This window comes from Polyergus mexicanus, unplaced genomic scaffold (assembly GCF_030449975.1).
Source record: "Polyergus mexicanus isolate NDT 795.1 unplaced genomic scaffold, iyPolMexi1.0 SCAF_6, whole genome shotgun sequence".
In the NCBI taxonomy this organism is placed as follows: Eukaryota; Metazoa; Arthropoda; class Insecta; order Hymenoptera; family Formicidae; genus Polyergus; species Polyergus mexicanus.
The window spans coordinates 5,885,268-5,906,005 of record NW_027223326.1 but is presented as its reverse complement, the minus strand read 5'-3'; the positions used below and the strand labels follow the sequence as shown (position 1 = coordinate 5,906,005).

General features: G+C 35.6%; 1 protein-coding gene, 1 long non-coding RNA gene and 1 pseudogene across 2 annotated transcripts; all 3 read right to left on the bottom strand.

Moving 5' to 3' along the window:
* Positions 1-191: 191 nt before the first annotated feature.
* On the bottom strand, positions 192-4,040 carry LOC138934061 (uncharacterized). The gene is made up of 2 exons (XM_070297460.1): positions 3,349-4,040; positions 192-865 (listed from the first exon to the last, which is right to left on the bottom strand). Exons 1-2 carry the CDS (start codon positions 3,917-3,919, stop codon positions 261-263), a joined length of 1,176 nt encoding a protein of 391 aa, XP_070153561.1. The 5' UTR covers positions 3,920-4,040; the 3' UTR covers positions 192-260.
* Positions 4,041-4,952: 912 nt separating this feature from the next.
* On the bottom strand, positions 4,953-7,743 carry LOC138934084 (uncharacterized). Its single transcript, XR_011447088.1, has 5 exons — positions 7,421-7,743; positions 6,854-7,016; positions 5,767-6,198; positions 5,373-5,557; positions 4,953-5,285 (listed from the first exon to the last, which is right to left on the bottom strand). It is a non-coding gene; the product is annotated as an uncharacterized lncRNA (long non-coding RNA).
* A 522-nt stretch (positions 7,744-8,265) lies between these two features.
* LOC138934335 (uncharacterized) lies at positions 8,266-10,388 on the bottom strand (annotated as a pseudogene).
* Between the last annotated feature and the right edge of the window lie 10,350 nt (positions 10,389-20,738).

Sequence of the window (20,738 nt, the reverse complement as noted above, 5' to 3'; positions counted from 1 at the left end):
GGATAACTTATTTTAATTACATTGTTTTGTTATTTAATTACATAATTTATAGTATTACAATGGATAATTAATTTTAATTACATTGTAGTTTATTATAAATAAAAGTTTATTTGGTTTCTAATAAAAGAACAATTTTATTTTTTACATATAAAAATAATAAATAGATTTACAATATTTTTTATACTGTTGTGTCTTACTGCAGAATATAATACAATTAGTCATCACATAAAAATGTACGGAAAACGATACAATTGTAAATTTTAAGGTACTTCGTAATGTTGTCCTCGATGTATATATTCATATTGCCAAGGAACTTCCCCAGCTACTGTCATGAAGTATGACAAAAGAGTATTACGCATTGCATATGCTTCTCTAGAAGCTCGATGTGCTCCTGCATTTCTTATAGGTCTTATATAGTTATCTTGTGACTGTTGTCTCCACTCTCCTTCTATTAAATCTCCTTCTATTTCTCTGTCTGCAAATTGGGGAGGACAATATCTTGGCTGCAGCGGGGCTTTTCCATCATTTTTAATTTTTAAAATATTATGCAAGTACATTGTTGCTAGCACCAATCGGTTAGCAACATCTGGATTAGCATATATTGTTCTTCGAAATATCCTCCACCTGGCTGCAAAGATTCCAAATGTATTTTCAATTGTTTTTCTGGCCCGGGATAGTCGATAATTAAAAATCCTCTTTTGCTCATTTAAAGATCTCCCTGGATAAGATCGCATCATATGTAGACATTTGAAATGCTTCATCTCCAACAAAATAATAGGATACTTCCTTGTCACTTCCTGATAGACGAGCAGTGCCTCCAGGTATATTGAGCGTACCTCCGTATAGAGATTGTCCAAAGTTTGATCTGGAGAAGATTCCACCATCACTTTCATTGCCATACGCACCTTTTTTTTTGCGATAGGAAGAGAAAAATGCATTAAGCACCGTACCCCGGACCGGTTCCGGGGCGTGTGCGGGACTCGCACCCGCTAAAAAACTCCCCCCTACGCGGCCACATTAGACCGCTTACAGAGGTTGGGTACCGGGTACCTGTTTGCACATAAAATTCCGGTGCCCAACCAGCCTACATAAGCCTACCTCTGTGATCCACGGAAAATGGCGCCTACAGACGACGCACTTCCTAAAAGGGGGTGAAGAGAGTCCTGGAGGGGCTAACCCACGGGGGCTAATCCATGGCCTCTCCCCCCATCCCCCGAGATATCATCCCCTTCTTTAGGAAGGGGACCCGTCGCTTCCGACGCGACGGGCGGGTCAGCCTCCTGCGACTGGTCCGGGACCCCCTGCGAAACAGAGGGTCCCCCCCTTTTTTCCCTCCCGGTATGGAGAGGGGTACATCCCCTTGCCCCCATACGGTGGCACGACGGTTTCCCCAGTTCCGCACAGAGCGGAATCCCCCCGCACCTGGGGGATTCCGCCGTGCACCGAGCAGCAGGATGTCCGGGTGTGCCACACATGTAACACCACCCGGACCGATCCTCCCCTCCCGTGCAATGCTGCCTGACGTGGCCAATCGCCAGGCAGCGGAAGCATCGCAGAGGGTGAGCGCGGAGCACCTCCACCTGTGCCCACGACCACCCCACGCGGACCCTCCCGGCAACCGCCAATCTTTGAACGAAGGTCACGGGTGCCCGCACCCAAATGGTCCCCGGGCCGGATGAGAACCTCCGAATCTCACCGGTCAGGAAGCCCCCATCCGTCAGCCCCCCCGAGAGCCATAAGAGCCTGCCGCACCTCCCCAAGGGTTACCGAGCTGGAACCCGGGCTCCTGTCCACTTCAAAACCCTACGCAGGGTCTCGGCGAGCCTGTCCGCCAATTCACCGGATGTGGGACGCTCGGGATCTCCCGCCCGGGCCCTGACCGGCCTGGGGATCTCTATTAGAGTCCCCCCATTCACGGCCTTCCGAACGCGCGAGTCGACAATGCCCAATCCCGGGAGATCTATATACTCCCGGGTCTTGGCCATTGCCGCGTCGACGGAGAGCCCCGCACCCTTTGGTGCCGACAGCAGAACTGCTGCCAGCCCCAGAGGCCGGGGCTTCCGCACCCTCGCCCTCCCGGACGTTGCGGCCTATGTGGGGACCGCCTCTCTCCTCTCTTTGACGGAAAACCCACCAGGCTCCGGGGGAGGGGGTTGAGGTAAGGCGGGACCTTTGCGGGCCCCGCGTCCACCCCCCCCCTCTTCCGCACCACCTGCACCCACGTCTCCCCCGCTTGCGCGGGAGGAAGCGCCACAAGGCGTGCACGCTGGGCCCGGTCGGGGTTGGCAGGAGGGGCTGCGGCCTTCCTCCCACCTCCCTTCCGGGACCTGCCCTTCTCGGGCCGTTGGGCCGGGAGGGGCTTAGCAGAGGTGGCCGCAGCCACAGCCCTACCGCCCCCCTCCGAACTTGTTGCCGGTCCCCTCACCGTCTCTCATCCGCTCCATCGCGGATAGGAGACGCTCCTCCAGGCGCTCCTCAGCGCCTCTGAGGCCCTCGGCCAAAAGGGCCTCAACTCGGGCCACAGAGAGGGGTTCCGACCCCCCTGTGGCCATTACCCCGTCAATGTCCGTCCCCCTCTCCCCCCAAACGAGGGGAACGGAGACGAAGAACTCCGGGGAGTCCCCGAAGGCCCTGCGAGCCTGTCCGCGCGCAGGAACCCCCAACGCCGACTCCGAGAAGCTAGCCCTATCCTCCTGAGAGGGGCCCCCCCGCAGGGGGGGAGCCCGCCGGAAGAGAGGTCCCTTGCGGGTTCTCCGCCGGCGAGCCCCTCCCCCAGCGGGGAGCCCCGGCCGGGGCCGCCGTCGCCGATCGCCTCCGAGAGCCGCAGGGTCCTCAAGACTTTCGGCGAGGGACTCTTCCCGTCCGGGGAAGTCGCCTTGAGGTGCGGCACCTGGCCTCTCCTAAGGACCAAAACCTCCTCCCTCAGCGCAGCAACATCCTTCTCGCAGGCAGACAGTCTCTTCCTCAGCCACTCGTTGGCTGAGCAGAGGAGGCCCACCTGCGAGTCCTCGCCGGTCCTTGTCCGGCTAAGGAGCTCCGCGCAGTACGCCTTAACCCGCACCGCGGCGAGACGCATGCCGCGCTTGAAAGTCCCCTTGAGGTTCCTGGAGACGTACACCATCCGCTCCAGTTCCCCAAGGGACTCGCGCGCGCGTCGCTCAATCTCGAGGGCCGAGAGGTCCCTCACCTGATCGGCTACCTCATGCTCGGGACGTAGCGAGCGGGTGCCTTGGGTCTCGGGTGGAACGTACCCTGGCTGCAGGGACCGCTCCTCCTCGAGAACCCTCAGCTCCCGCTCTTTCGCCGCCGCCATACGCTCTAGCGCCTTCGCCCTACCAACGTACTCACCAGTAGTTGGTGGTCTTCCTCTCGTCCTCTTGGCCGCAGCGGCTTTTTCCAGATCCCCCGGTCTCACGGGGGAGGGGCTCCTACTGCGGACCACCTCCGGTTCCGGGCTGGAACTTGACCACTGGGGGGAGCGGAATCTCTCCCGGGTGGCTCCAACTCTGATCCCCCTCGTGCTCCTGATCGGTTGTGTCCCCGTCCTCGTCCTCCTGGTCCTCGGAGCGCTGGTCCCCTTGGATCCGGAGGTTGGCTCGCTCGACCTCCTTCCCTGGCTCGAGGAAGTCCATTTGCCCTTACCTTCGTAGTAAGGGCCAATGAAATCCCCAAAGCCGAGGTTATTATCTGACCGATAGAAATCGTCCTCGGTCATTTCCCCAACCCCATGGAGGTCAAAGGGCAGACGGTCGAGAACTACCACCGGCGACTTCTCCTTCTCACCGCCTCTTGGTGGTGTGGCGGTCTTTGTTTTTGGAGATGGAGGCTTCCCATTCTGCGGGATGTCCTCCATCTCCACCTCCACGATGCTCCCATCGTCCGTCTCTTCAAACGCGGCGGTAGCTCTTTCGCCGGCCATGCTCGTCGGCAACACAGCCGGTAGCCCATCGTCGGATGACGACCCAGGGGAGTCTAGGACAATACCCCCCCCCTGTGCCGGTCCTTGGTATCCGATCCCAAGGTGATCGTCTTCTTCTTTGTGTCCGTCATATCTGTAACAAAGAAAGTGGTTTGATTTTGGTTTTCCTTCTCCTAGGACGGTTGGCTCCACCACGCCTCACGAGCCCGTCCTGCCCGGCTTGCCATACGCACCTAACCTAACCTAACCTAACCAACGTCGAACAGCATAAACTTATATTGAGTATCACAAGCAGCCATCAGCACAAAACTGAAAATCTTCTTATAATTAAAATACATTGAGCCAGAGTTTGGAGGTGCCCAAATCATTATGTGCTTGCCATCGATTGCTCCAACACAATTTGGCAAATTCCATAATTCTAAAAAATTACTGCTGATTTTTGTCCATTCTTCTTTTGTGGGATGTTTCATATAAATTGACATCAGAACATCTGCTATAACAGAGCATGTTTCCTTAACAATCATATGAGCGGTGGACTCTCCTACTCTGTAGGAGCTAAAGCCACAGATAACATCTGATCTTCTGTTGCTAAATATCTGTAACAAAGTTAATTGATTAATTTTCGAAAACTCCGTTCATGAAATATATATATATATAACTTTAAAACATATATATCTTTACCTCAGAGTTATTGCAGAGTTGTTCTAGACATATTGAGGTTCTGATACTTCTTTTCTGTAAGAACGAACCTACTAATTGCAGTAATTCGTAAAATGTGGGAACATCCATTTTTGTATATCGAAAAAACATATCTTCATCTTTGTATTCCTGACGTAATTCTAAGACATTTTCTTCTTTACCAAAATTTTATTTTTAAAGCACAATTTTATGTTATAAGAAATAGTTAGCGGTGGTAATCACACATCGGACGGTCAGCTGGCTCGCGGCGCGCCGCGCCGCTCCTGCCTCGCTTCTGTACTCGACGCGTGATTTGCTAACTATTTTTGCTTATAACTCAAAAATTACGCTTCAATTCAAATTTTGGTAAAAGAAAAATCGTCTTAGAATTGTATCAGGAATACGTCACTTTACGGACGGAAGTTTGTTCCGGAACACCCTGTATATACACATTTATCTTTACTTACAAATTGCGTGACAGCTTCATCACATGATTTTAATTTCGAGTCCAATTCTCTAATCATTTCCACAAAATCAAGAGGCAAGAAGTGTGCGATTAAGTTATCGCTTTCTGGAACCATTGGTGTTCTCTGTTTTAACAAATCTTCTATGTTGATTATACGCTGTTTTAAATCTTTCAATTTGAGGTTTGACGCCACCTGCATCCGTAATAATATACTCATGCTCTCTGCAACATAATGAACAATATATCAAGCAAATATAATGATGATATTACTTGTATATTACGTATAAATAATGTAAACTAATTTTTTACCTTGCATTTTCGTATTGTTGAATTCTTGTGAACTGGTGGATTATACTCTAAAATATATTTAAAAAAATGTATTATATAGTTATATAATTAATTGTTATTAAATCAAATTTTTATACCTTTTATTATAACCGGTACATTTGATAACTCCAGCTACTGGCTTTGTCCCGGTACCAAATTTTCTTTATCTAAAAATATAATTATAAAAATTAGAAATATATAACAAATTTCTAAAATGTATAGTGATTGTAATCGATAATATAATTAATAATACAATTTATATACCAGGTAACAAAAGTAGTCATTTTGACGTTATTTTGACGTCAAATTAGGTCAATATGACATCAAAAAGACTACTTTTGCTACCTGCGATATTATATATGATAATGACATATACCGTGCTCTGAGCGCATTTCATTTTGTCAAATAGCATGTTTATTCTGCTTCGATTTGAATTGGCGCCTTTTCCAAACGATTAGTCTAATCTTAATTCCTGTTGTCAGATGTCAACAGTAGTTTAGAAGTAATCGCGCGAGAAGACATGTCTCTCATCCCTGTCGTATCGCGACCGCCGAACAGTTCGCTCGTATCTTTATTAGCTCGTGTCGTTCTTTTGTAGTATATCGCTTATATCGTATATTGCTTCTGAAAGTTAATAAACTACAGTCTTGCTTCTCGCGGAAATCATTCACGCTGATTCCACTCAACCCGAAATCCAACACATTTGGATGTATATCATATATATTCGTATTTGTATCTTCATTAGAACGTTCATAGCTCAAGGAAAAATTTTCAGGTGCAGCAGGAATAGCAGAATATGATTGTTTCTCTGTAAAAAATATCCAGAAGTTTGATTTAAAAGTCATGGTAAATATTACATAAAATTAATACACAGTAAATACCAATCAGATTTAATAATGTAGGGAGGAAGAAATTTATAATATTGAAATTTTACACAAAACAGAAATTTTGAAGAGAAAAATAAAAAGTTATAATAACATTTGTTACAATCAATTTCACTTTTTTTGCTTATCTTATTCTGTTTCAATATTACCATACAAAACAATAAACTTAAGTTGTTGAAATTTGAGTAATTATAGACTACCGTATTTTTTTAAGGATCAATTATTTGATTAATTTGGATGATTTTTCCTTCATGAAAATGTTAAAGGGAATTATATTTCTTGGCAACTTCCTAATCTTCAATATATCTTTATAAGTAAGTATCACTTCACCACGATTTTATTAAACTAAAGTCTATCTAATTTAATGAAAAATGTAATTTTATTCCAATTAGTTTGATACAGTTTAGTTCATGAAAAGTCCTTTTTTATCGCTTGTAACTCTCAAACTATCGTTGTTTCAACATTTTTACTGAGCAAAAACCGAATGCAAATGAGTAAAAGAAACTATAAAAATAATAAGATAGTATTGTAATATCTTGTATATATTAATATTTATGCTAAAATATGTTTATATTCTACATGCTCCTCATTTTCTTCTTTTTTTCCTCTTCATGGGACTCATCTTCATCACTGCTGAATCGATGGTATGGTATATGCTGCCTCTTTCCTCGCCCCAATCTTTCTTCATCCGTTGTATTATATGTGGCATCTGTTGCACTTTTTCTTGCCGATTCCAGACATGCTATAATGAGCAGTTTAATATTTAAATTTCTTATACAAACCATTACGATCATAACAAAAATGCTTCTTAAAAACAAAATTTTAAAAATAACTGAAAATGTTAGTTTTTAATTACATAAATTTCATTATAATTTTCATTATTTATTCCACTTCTGACAAATATATATATATATATATATATATATGTTTTATCTTATTTTTAGTAACATAAATATATATATGATATAAAAATAACAATATAAATACAGCACAAACAAAAACAACAATTATAATTATAATACTCTGAATTGTATTTTATGTAAAATAGAAAAATAATTTTTTAATATTAGAACATATATATTTATAAGTCACTATTATGTACATATTATGAATCATATAGATGACATATGAAACATAAATACTTACTACAATATTTTATTATTTCGATTTCGTAGCGATCCCATGTTTCATAATTCGGAGATGTATAATTTGTTATCAATAAAGGAGTATTTACAGTATGAGGTGGCCACCAGCATTCCTGAGTATTTCCTTCTTGCATAAGCCACAGCGTTGGAATTTCAGAATAAGTACAATCCGATAGGAATTTCACAACCGCGTAGTTTTTATTTATTTTTCTTCTATCAAACTCTATTCTATTCTATAAATCCATTGTATAAAACAAGAATATAGTTTAGTTTTTGGAATATGCCTTAAAGATATAAAGATCAATATTTAAACAGTCTTATGAAAAAAAATCTGCCAAAAAATTGAAACGAAGCAAAGCAGAACCAATGTGATCAAAGTCGCAATATCTATGTCTTTGTTTACATTGCTCCTCTTTTACTTCGTTTTTTTAAATACAATTTCTTATTTTAAATTCAATAATGAACTAATGAGCATGCACCATATAAATTAGTCTGGTCGAAACATATGTATATTATAATAATTTATATACAATGTTTAGAATCACCAAGCATTCCGACTTTGCTATATTCATTAACAGTAATTTCTAAATTAAATTTCTTAACTATGTTAAAATACATGCAATTAATTGTGTATAAAGCATTTCTATTTTTTAATATTATGCTCACCTTTCTAATTTTTGTTATTCTTCAATTTTTTTAAAATCCCCATAGATTTTGCCATTTTTACAGTATTTATCTTATAAAAACTAAGATTTAGGCAATACATATATTATTTAATCATTTTTTATATAACTATTCCGACATTAAAAAGGTAAAGAAATCAATGTGCCTCTATTTATCGTCAATTTAATTATTGGCGTGTAAAAGCGGTATCACGACAGAAGAATCAACTTCGTTATATTGTTTTAATTTAAAACATTTTCGTTTTATTCGCGTTGCTGGAACTTTTATAATATCTGAAATAGTACTGCTAGTTATCAAAAATATACATAACTTTTTCGTATTACACGGAACTGTAAAAAAGATTGTGGATGTAAAAGACGTTGTGCACGGATAGATAATACGCGGTTATCTTGCAATATATTTAAAACATAAATAACAGAATTATCATCAAGTAACGCGCAGTTATCGAATTTCTTTCTTGAAATTTTAAAACTATCAAACTCTAAATAAGAAATTTCATTTTTTTTATAAACAGCAATTGGATATTGCTTTATGAACATTTATGAATCGGAAGTTGTAATTCTTCAGATATACGATTGGACAATTCCTGCAAAGGTTTTCCACATTTATGTAGTTTCTTTTTTATTTTTTGCATATAGTTTTTGTACTTGAAACAACTGAAATTATCTAAGGAACCAAAAGTTTGTACATCATTAGCAAGATGAAGAATATTATGGACGTTATACAAAAGATATTTCTCATCATAAAGTTCTCCATAGTGAGAAACAAACCATAATAATAAGGAATTAGCATAAGCATTGAACTTCACACATAGATACGGATTTATTAAAATCCTTATAACAACACTAAGGCAAAGAAAGTGATTGTACAACATCGGAGATAATATTAATTTCATAATGACAATTCCAGTATACAGTAAAAATTGACGAAATTCGGTGGCCTTCCATTTATCGACATCGTATAAACCTCTAGGTTTTCTTGCAAACTCAATTGGAATGTAAGGCTTCATTGATATTAAATGATTGGAAATTTTATGGACATTGTCTATTGATAATCGTATATTTTTATTTCTTTTTAACCATATTTGTAATAATCTTTTCATAACACCAAGGCAAACAAGATGCATATAGTCAAGTGGAATTTGAGACACCATGCCAATAGAAAGGTTTTCTAAAATAGAATCATCTGTGTGATGTTCAATGTGTGCACGTTTTTTAAATGTGTCATTCGTACGTAAAGCATTATGGGTTTCTGAATAAATTACTCGATTATGTACAAAATCGCCTTCTTGAACACATCTTGAACATGCGAAGTATCCTGTATGGCCTTTAGTACATGTTATAAAAGATCTAGCCGGAACATCACACAAGATTGCATTGCGAAAAACTATATATTTTTTATTGGAAATAGTTATACCATTTCGATTAAGTAGGAGGAAATCATTAACAAAATCCGTAAGAAATTCATTAGGATTACTTGGTTTACGCATACCGTGATACATGCCAATTATAAATGGTGATGTATAAACATTTATTCCTTCAATGGATGCCATTATGGGCCAAAACTGACTACCGGAATTTTTAGAGATAGGTAAACCATCAATATTGATGTTTAATTTAATTTTATTTTCTGTTATAAATTCGGAATATACTTTTATAGATCGCTCGAGAGTGGAAATACCAAAATGTGCATAATGGCCATCGCCTATTACCTTAATTTTTACAGACACGTTTCGTGGTGTGTTAACTAAACTCCTTACGTCACAAGGTAAATTTGTATTACCGTGTTTTCTAAGAATTTTCAATAATTTGTTTGCAGTATAATGTGAAATATTATGTTCTATAATTAATGTTTATAAATCTTGCCACAAAGTATCAGTATTAATAGAATGACAATCTGTTAATGTATCTGTATCTGTATCTGTATCTATATCTATATCTGTATCTGAATCTGTATCTGAGTCTATATCTGTTAATGTAGGAATGTTGCATTGTAATATATTGTCGCTTTTTTCATTATACCGCGCTTCTATTGATAATTCATTGCATTTGTTTTCATTTTGGGACATTGTGTAAGTACTGGTACTAAGTGTGTTATTAAATTTTTCTGTATTATCAGAAGTAATGATTTCTTTAACTCTATTAGTCGAAATGTTTCTAATGTATTCTAATTCTAATGTATTTGAATATCTGTTACTATATATTTCACGATTTATCAATTGATTTTTTCGTCTTTTTGATAAATATTGTATACTTTTTGGCATGATGGGAATTTTTAAATGAACACAATTTCTAAAAAAAAATTTTTTTTAATTAAAAATAATCATCAGGAACTTGCAAATTTATAACATTTTTTAAGGCTTATGATTATCACTGCGGACATGTTAAATTATGACATTAAAAAGGAGAATAACATTTGATATTTTGAAGAAACATGTAAAGAATTCCTTATAGGTTCTTATTTATAATAAATGACAATATAATTGAATCTAAATGCGACCAATGTTTTCAATTAAAATAAACCTTATGGCAATTGATTACAATTTGCAATTTTATACTAATTGAAAGATCAGAAAAGAAGTCCTTTGAAGACCCTCCTCCTCCATACTTCACTAGTTTATTTTATCAAAAATAAGTAGCATGTGAAGAATTTTAGAGGATTTTTCACTTCTGAAGTTATAATTTCATAATAGATTTACGGTAATAATTAGCAGTAAATCAAGAGTCTTAAAATATTGTACCATTTCACTGAAAGTAAATATAAAAATATTTTCATTATTTTTACTTACGAAAAAGAAGCGGCACAATTGTGTAGAGAAATATTAAATTTAAAGGATCGAATCAGGACTACGATACTACGAAGTGATGATACTGCTTCAACTTCAGATAGATTATTAACGATTTTTCTTGTATTTCTTGTATTTCAATAAATTTTGTTTGTCTCGATCGCAACAGAATAATATATTTTTACAATATTTTGGATATTTATAATATAGAAAGAGCTCTTTCATCGGCAATTTTCGTGAGAACGCAACCAAAATATTTTATTTATTATTTTTATATCTGCAATTATAATTTCCAAACGAGATTGAGGCATTTTTTTTCTGGCCAATATTGTTACGAGTATCAGGGTAAATTTTTTTAATCATAATTTATCATTTTGAAAAAGGCAACACTTTATTGCTTTCTATAATATTACGAAACCGTTTCCTCATACTCGAGTATATAAAGATCTTTACATCCTTGGAGTATTTTTTCATAAGGATTGCCTTCTAATAACGAAAATGTATATATTTTCTCTCTTTAGCTACCAACTTGTATACCATATACACAGCCTAATAGACTATTATATACACGAAACTTGGTGACATTAAAAAAAAGAGAAAATACATCGCCAGGAATTACAATAATAATTCCTTCCAATAATTTGTAAGCTTTTATTATTATGTATAGGTTGCAATCAGATGAAGAAATACCAGATATTGCGCACTTAATCTTTCAAAAACGGAAGTTTCTTTAACTTTCTTCTGGAATAACTGTTTTTTAATATCCAGAATGTTCATACACAAACCACATATAATATGAAATATTTTTTAAACCAACCAGCATACAAATAAAAATCACCTCTGGGATAAAATATTTCTTTAATAACCAGAGCGCACATGCAAACCGCTTCTGGAATAAAATATTTTTGAAACCAACCAGCACACGAATAAAAATCGCCTCTGGGACAAAATGTTATTTTTTTAATAATCAGAGCACACATTCAAATCGCATCTAGTGTGAAATATTTCTTAAAACAACTAGTTCACGATTAAAAATCCTCTAGAATAAAATGTTATTTTTTTAATAGGCAGAGCGCACATACAAACCGTTTTTGGTGGGAAATATTTCTTTCGACAACCAGTTCACGAATTGATCGCTTCTGGGATACATTCTTCAACTAAAACATATATGTAAAATGTTTTTGGTGAGAAATATTTCTTTCGACAACCAGTTCACGAATTGATCGCTTCTGGGATACATTCTTCAACCAAAGCGTACATGCAAAACGTTTTTGGTGGGAAATATTTCTTTCGACAACCAGTTCACGAATTGATCGCTTCTGGGATACATTCTTCAACCAAAGCGTACATGCAAAACGTTTTTGGTGGGAAATATTTCTTTCGGCAACCAGTTCACGAATTGATCGCTTCTGGGATACATTCTTTAACCAAAGCGCACATGCAAAACGCATTTGGTGGGAAATATTATATTTCTTTCAAGAACTAACTCACGAATTGATCGCCTCTGGCTAATTACTGTGACACAACTATTATTGCAAAATAAATATAATCAATTTTCAGTGAAATATACAAATAAGCAAAAGATTAATTATATTTTAATAAATTTGAAGTTACTATTACATATACACAAACATATACACAAACATATACACATGTAGATAATACACATGTAGATAATACATAACACACATATAGTATGCTCGGATAAAAAAGAGATGGACAGAGAAGAATGGACAAAGAGAGAAAAAAGATATGAGTGTAATTGAGCAAGTATCTGTACAAGTGCTAAAAGTAAGAAAAAAAAGGAAATAGTTATATCTTTTTCTGTAGCAATACTTTATGCTCACTAATGTCTAGTGACTGATGTGAATTATCTATCGATACATCGTTTCACAGCCGTTTTACTCTTCCTTTTTCTTTTTTTGCCCATATGTATCCATTTATTTATAATAAAAATACTATGTGAGTATTAAATACTATGTGCATCATATATGCATCATGTATATATTTATGTGTATACAGTTATTCTAAATTCCATTAGAAGATCAATTTTATATTACAATTTTTTATATAAAAATCTTTATGTTCTTTTCTATTTAGGAATTGCTTTAAAGATATAATTTAAAAAAAAGAAATTTGGAATATTATATTATTTTTACATAATATTATATTATATTATCATATTTATATTTTTGAGTAGACTGCATGGAAATAAAATTAAATAATATCTATAACATATTAGTATATAGTATACATTAAAACAATTCCTTCTAAAATTATGGTATATAAATATACTAACTTTTTTTTACTAACCTTATTTTTTTTAAGAAATGTCTGCGGGCAAGCGTCTCTCGAAAGTTATATTTTCGTCCCAGTATGTGGGGGGACACACTATTAAAACCACACTACAAAAACATAACACTCGTTTTTTAAATTCAACGCGTTATAACGCGTTATAACAGTTGAGCGTACTTTTGCGGTAATCTCTTGTTACGCGTATGTACACAACACGCGCGATTGAGTATCTGCCGCGCACTGATATGATCGCGTGTGCCTGCCTGCATGTGTGTGTGCATGGTACAGTCGACTTATTCCCCGATATATACATACATACATACTTACATACATGCATGCTACAAATATCGCGTAACAATAAAAACAAATACGCATCTTTATAAACGAATATTCTCTAACCGAATAAAAAAATTATTTTCATATTGATTAAAATTAATTCGATATATAAAACTATTATTCATAAATATTCTACGACAAAAATTAAATTTCTAAATTTTTGCTTTAAAAAAAGTTTATTTTTTATAAATATAGGCAAGCTTATACAAATATGCAAATGTTTAGTAACATAAGAGGATAAAATATATCAAATTTTCTTTTCTCATTTATATATATTACTAAATATAACTATGAATAATAATAAACTGTCATAAAGATTATATGTATATATATACCCAGATAGCCAAGAATGTTAAAATCACGTTTTGCCAAAGCTTTGCGACAAGGTATGCTTTAATTTTGACAATAATTGTCTAGCAAACATTTGTCTTGTTTTGGTTTGTCAAATAGTTTGAAGCAAATTGACGGCAAAATTTTTTGTCTCACGATGCTGTAAATAATAGAAAAAGGCTTGCTCGTAAATTTTACGCGAAGAAGAACACGTATGATGCTATTCACGGTGTAACACAAACTTTACATCAATTAATAGCAAATTTTGTTATACACGCTATAATAGCAAATTTACGACAAGAACAGAGCAAACCTTATTGTACACAATATGATAACATATTTACGAAAAGAACAGAACAAAGTATACTCTGGCACAACGAGATGCAAAATTCACGCAAATAACAGAGCAAACCTTGCCATGCATGGCATGACAGCAAATTTACAACTTTACTTTATTACAAACTTTACAAAAATATAGTATTCAGCCGATAGTTCGTTTGTTCATCGTTATGCGACGCGCTATATACATCCATTTCGTATTTGATTTTTAGTCATGAGAAGTATATAAAGCTTGCAAAAAGCAACTGAAAGAAGATTAAAAATATAATTATATATATATATATATATATATATTTCTATCAATTCAATTACTGATACAATCCCAAACATAGGGAATTAAGATATTGGACTGATTGTCTCTCTTAAATCGGACAGATGAATGTCTAAAAAAGTTTAAATCATTCGTTTATTGTTTACTTAAAATGTAAATATATATATATATATATAAAATTCATATATTCATTATATTATAAATTCATTTTCAATTATTCATATATTATCATCATCTCATAATTATAATAAATGCCATCTAAGACTCTTGTCTGCTCGGTCGCATATTCTTAAACGACGCGCCAGAAAACATGAGGGATTGCTTCACAAAAAATATTCTTCTCTGCGAGATTTATCGTTCCTCAGAGTTTCTGAATCATCCTATACAGAGAATGATCACAAATTTGCTATCATGCCGTACACGGCAAGGTTTGCCCTATTCTTGTCACAAATTTGCTGTCATCCCGTGCACGGCAAGGTTTGCTCTATTCTTGCCATAAATTTGTTATCATGCCGTACACGGCAAGGTTTGCCCTATTCTTGCCACAAATTTGCTGCCATCCCGTGCACAGCAAGGTTTGTCCTGTTCTTGCCACAAATTTGCTGTCATCCCGTGCACAGCAAGGTTTGTCCTGTTCTTGCGACAAATTTGCTGTCATGCCGTGCACGGCAAGGTTTGCTCTATTATTTGCGTAAAATGTGCATCACACTATTGCGACAAGCCTTGCCAGCAAAAGCTAAGATTTTTCCGGACACACCTTGTTACAATTTTGCTGTAAAGGCATGCTCGGGTTTGCTGCAAACTTTGCATCATTTTGCTTGCTGGGTATATATACATATATATATATATATATATATATATATATATCATACTCCTCGCACATTCGTTTACACATTCATTCACGCTGCTCTCTCTCTCTCTCTCTCTCTCTCTCTCTCTCTCTCTCTTTCTTTGCTCGTTCTTTTTATTGTATTCTTTCTTTTCCATTAGTATATTCTCTTATTTATTCGACTTTTATTCTTTTTATTCTCGTCTTCCTATATAATAATAATTATTAGTTTAATTATTAATTTATTCATCTTTATTTTATAGAATATAAATGAGATATTGTGTATTATAAATAGAAAAAGTAATTAATTATGTGTATTTTTGTATGTACATGTGTTGTATTTAATTATAGTTAAATAGAAAAAGAAAATAACTTATTGTTGTATCATATCTCATTTATGCTTTATAAAATAAAAATAAATAAATAAATTTATTTATTTTCATGTGTAAGGAGATGAGAATGGAAAGAATAAAAGTTGAGTAAATGAAAGAATTTAATAATGGGAATAAAAGAATACAATAATGAACGGAGAGAACGGCAGAGAGAGAGAGAGAGAGAGAGAGAGAGAGAGAAGCGCGAGTGAACGCGTAAGTGAATATGCGAAAAGCATGAAGCGATACGCGATACGTAATAGGTAGCGAGCGAGCGATTAGAAAGAGACAGAGCTTATGATCGAGAGAGAAAAGATACTGCAATAATGTTAGTGCGTACATGTATATTACTCTCCACGCACGAAAGAGACAAAAATGGTATGATTATGTTTGTCCTTGTCATGTAAGATTGCAGCTCTGCCTATCGTGACATCACGCAACTAATCTACTGCTTTGTTTTACTCTTGAGCCTCTATCTCGCACACACCATATGCACGAAATTTTTGCAGACAATAATCTTTTTTACTAGGCTTCTAAACACGTTTCTACACGTTCACCTATATTCCTTGATGCATTTTCGAGCAGAGAGGTATCCTATTTTGCACGTACACATTGTAAAATTTTTATATATTCCCAGTCAGCCAGGTCTGTTCTAACAGATATTGCCAAGTGCTTGCTACAAATTATTGTCAGCAAAAAGGCTACAAATTTGGTACAAGAGTTGTTATTACCGATTAAGCTAGCAGATTGCCGGCAAGAATCAAGCAAAGCTTGCTAACATAACTACACAGCAAATTGGCGGCAGAAACCGAGCAAAGCTTGCTGACATGATTGACATCAGATTGTCGGCAAGAACTGAGCAGGATCTAGAGTGCGCAATCTGATGGCAAATTGGCAGCAAAAACCGAACAAAATCTGCAGCTTATTTTATAAAGTATTATAAAATAGTTCAGTCGCTTATCGCTATGCGGCGCGTTATTCATTATCTATACCCGTATTCAAATTCTTGTCACGAGTGTATATAAAGCCTACAAAATGCTAATAATATTATAATATATATATTTCTATCAGTTCAATTTTTGACACAATTCTTATACAGGAAATTCAGATATTGAATTGATTTTTTGCAAATCGGACAGATAATTGTTCGATTTTCACTTATTCAAACAATTTCTGTCCAAAAAGATCTTCAATTTTATAAATTAAGTTATTTGAATTTACCTATATGTTTTAACATATTAATATATGATTTTATATAATGTCTAATTATCTAATGGTCATTTTATGACCAAAACTTATCATCATTTTGTGACTTAGGGTTAAGGCTTTAAATCTATTTAAATATATACTTTTATATGAATGGCCAAAAACTGCAGAATTTGTTCGGTTTTTGCTGACAATCTGCTATCAGATTGTCTTGCGCAGATCTTGCTCGATTTTTGCCATCAATTTGACGTCAAATCATGTCAAGCTTTGCTCGGTTTTTGCCGTCAATTTGCTGTCAGGTTATGTCAACAAGCTTTGTCACCAAAACACAAGCTTAATGCGGACACAGATGGCACTGGATTTGTTACCAAGTTTTGAGCGAATTTGATGCCAATTTGGCAACAATTTGTTATCAAATTGCTTACTGGGTTATAATATAAGTATTTTGTTCCGACCTGACGCCAGAAGCCGATAAAAAAACTGTAATTTTTTAGTTTTTTTCCGTTTTTAACATAAACTCGTAAAGTCTCATCTTTGTTTCGATGTGTACTTAAATCATGGAAAAGGATTTATTATTCTATTCAACTAAAAAAAAGATTTCGGTGTGCAAAATAATAATTGTTTTGGTCGGTAAAACAGACAAGCCTTAGATCCCCTTAAAATTTTTTTATTAATAACTTTAATGAGTAACGACTGACAGCTAAAACCTTTTGAAGATCACTCAGGACAATGACCTTGACAATATATGTCAAGGTCAAGGAGATACAAGGAGGACTCTCTTTTATGCAGATTTATCTTTTTTTAGTGATTTCTTGCTCTTAATTTTCGTTTTCAACTGTTTTTTGTAAAAACACAAAGTCAGGATAACAAGGGGCCTAGTATGGTTCTTGAGTTTGTTTACTCACTTTTCACATTCCCATCTCATATGACTTTGTTCACCCAATTACAGGTGTGTCGAGTGAAACAGCGAGATCACTAGACACTTCCGGTCTAGTAATCTCACATTTTCACGCTTTCATTTGATATTGGCTTCAAGTGGCAAATATTTAACCATTCGTCGGGCTATCAACAGAAAAGAAAAGAAATTAAACATGAATGTAACAGATAAACAGAAAAAAATTATATTAAATTATATGAAAGATAATTCCGATTTTGCAAGGAGTCATTTGCGTTATAATAGTACAAACAAAAGAATATTAGTAAGTATAATACATACATTATTATAAAATGAAGAGTTGTATTATTTAATTTCAGTAATTTTGCAAATATAGCTTATTCATTGTAGATATATTGTAATTACAATAATTATTTAAAAGATAATTTAATATTTCTTATATAATTTGTAATTAATTTTTAAATGTAATCTGAACAAATTATTTTCAGTCTCTCACCTATAAAGACTTTGAAATTCGCTTTCCGGTATCGCAAATGGATCTGAGACATCCCGTAATCTTCTTCGTATCGTCAGCATCATATTTTCCCGATTTTGCATAAACATCACAATCATTACGTTATCCATTTTTCGTAACTGTTGCTTGATTTCACCTTTTCACATGAAATTTCGTGTCGAGGCCGCTCATGCGAATTATCTCGTATTTTCACGAGGTCAGATCAACTGTAATTGGGCGAATCACTCACTTTCGTCATTTTCATCCAATCCGAGAACCGTAATAGATCCCCAGTTCTCTCTCTTTTCATTATATGACATGTATAAGTATCCGGTTTTGCCCCACCACAAGAAAAATAACAAATACGGTGGTTGTATATTTCGGCGTACAAAATGCCGATCAAAACTAATATGATATACTCTCTAATAGGTACAGAATGCAATGCCATATTTACTGAAACAGATGTTTTATACAGAAAAAGTGCATGACGATTCGATTCTTACCTCGATATCGATCTTTGGGAGGTTAAAAAATTGGAACTTTTATTAAAAAAGAAAAATTATGTGCATAGAGGCTCGGTTTGTTTTAAAATAATAATGGTATCAATCTACAACTAATAACACAAATTAGTCATAGATAGCAGTCATTATTACAAAAAAGCAGGTTACTCATTTGACCTGTGTACCCGGTTTTACCCAACTTTCCCATATATATATATATATATAGGGTGTCCCAGACCATCCATACATCCCTTTTAAAATGAAAATAAATGGCTTTTATCAAAAATTGCGAACATTTTTAAGTAAATCGGATATGTTCCATTGAATAGTGATATTTTCAACTTTTGATTCCGACTGGAAATATGCCATCCTGACCAGATTTGAATTTTTTGAGGAGAACATAGTACTTTTTATTACAGATTCGAATTGTACGTGAAAAAATAAGAAACTTTTGTATCAAACGTTTTTTCCGAAAGTGTCTCTGTCAACCTTAAAATTGACCTTGAAGTAACTGTGATGAAATTATGAACTTACTTTCAAAGTCAATTTTAAGAGTGACAGAGGCACTTTCAAAAAAAACGTTTGATACAAAAGTTTCTTATTTTTTCACGTACAATTCGAATCTGTGATAAATAGTACTATATTCCTCTCAAAAATTCAACTTCCGGTCCGGATGGCGTATTTCCAGTCGGAATCAAAAGTTGAAAATATCACCTTTTAAAATATCACATTTTGATAGAGCATACCCGATTTATTAAAAAAATGTTCGCTATTTTTGATAAAAGCCATTTATTTTCATTTTAAAAGGAGTGTACCGGTGGTCTGGGACACCCTGTATATGTATATGTTCCATTAGTCCGGATTTACAATAGGTGCAGTAAGCCCTAAGCCTTAAGAAATTGACTGATCACAGTCGAATATTCTCCTCATATCAATTTCTTACGGCTAAAGGCTTACTACACCTATTGTAGATCCGGACTTAGAGATGAATCTTGTATTTATGACGCTATATTTATGTAATACAAAATCTGTACATATGATTATATACTGCTACAAACATAATCTGTAAGGCTATAATAATGTTTGGTTACAAAATAGAAGCCAATTATATACCATAAATATAATGTCTTAGAATATTTTTTTACATATTGTATGTTTTGAGGCAATTTTGAATAATATGTACAATACAGATACGTGTTTATAATATAGAGTCGAATGAGAGATCTATTACAAGTTAATTTTTATATTTCTATAGATTATCATAGATTATCTTTCATGTAATTTAATATTATTTTTTCTATTTATCCGTTACATTCATGTTTAACTGATTTAATTTCCTTTTTCTCTATTGATGGCCCGACAAATAGTTAAATATTTGCCGCTTGGTGCCAATATCAAAGAAAAGTGTGAAAATGTGAGATTATTAAACCGGAAGTGATGCATAGTGATCTCGCAGTTTCACTCGACACATTTGATTGAGTGAACAAAGTCACGTAAAATGAGAATGTGAAAAGTGAGTAAACTCACTCAAGAATCGTAATAGTCCTCCTGAGGATTGATTGTGTATCTTCAAACGATGTGAATATTACAAAAGTAAGTAAATTCACTACAGTATCTACGATTTCATCTGTCGAAATCTAGTAAATTTGTTCACTTTTGTAATTTTCACTTTGTTTCAAAGATACACAATCGATCACCAGGATATGATTTCAACTTTTGGTTGCAACTTGAGGATACAGTAGGCCCTGAATTTGGCAGCTTCGTTCGGCAGGGAATTGTTTGCCGGTTATTAACAATCCGCAAACAAATGGTTAGCTGAGTAATGAGATTTCTAATGTACAAAAAAGTAAAATAAGTAATGGATTAACATTAGTTAATAATTAGTTAAAAATTCTATAGCACTCATTTTCCAAACAAATTTCATAAACAACAAAATAAGCATTCTCTTTCTGTTTATTTACTTATATAATAACTAATTACATACA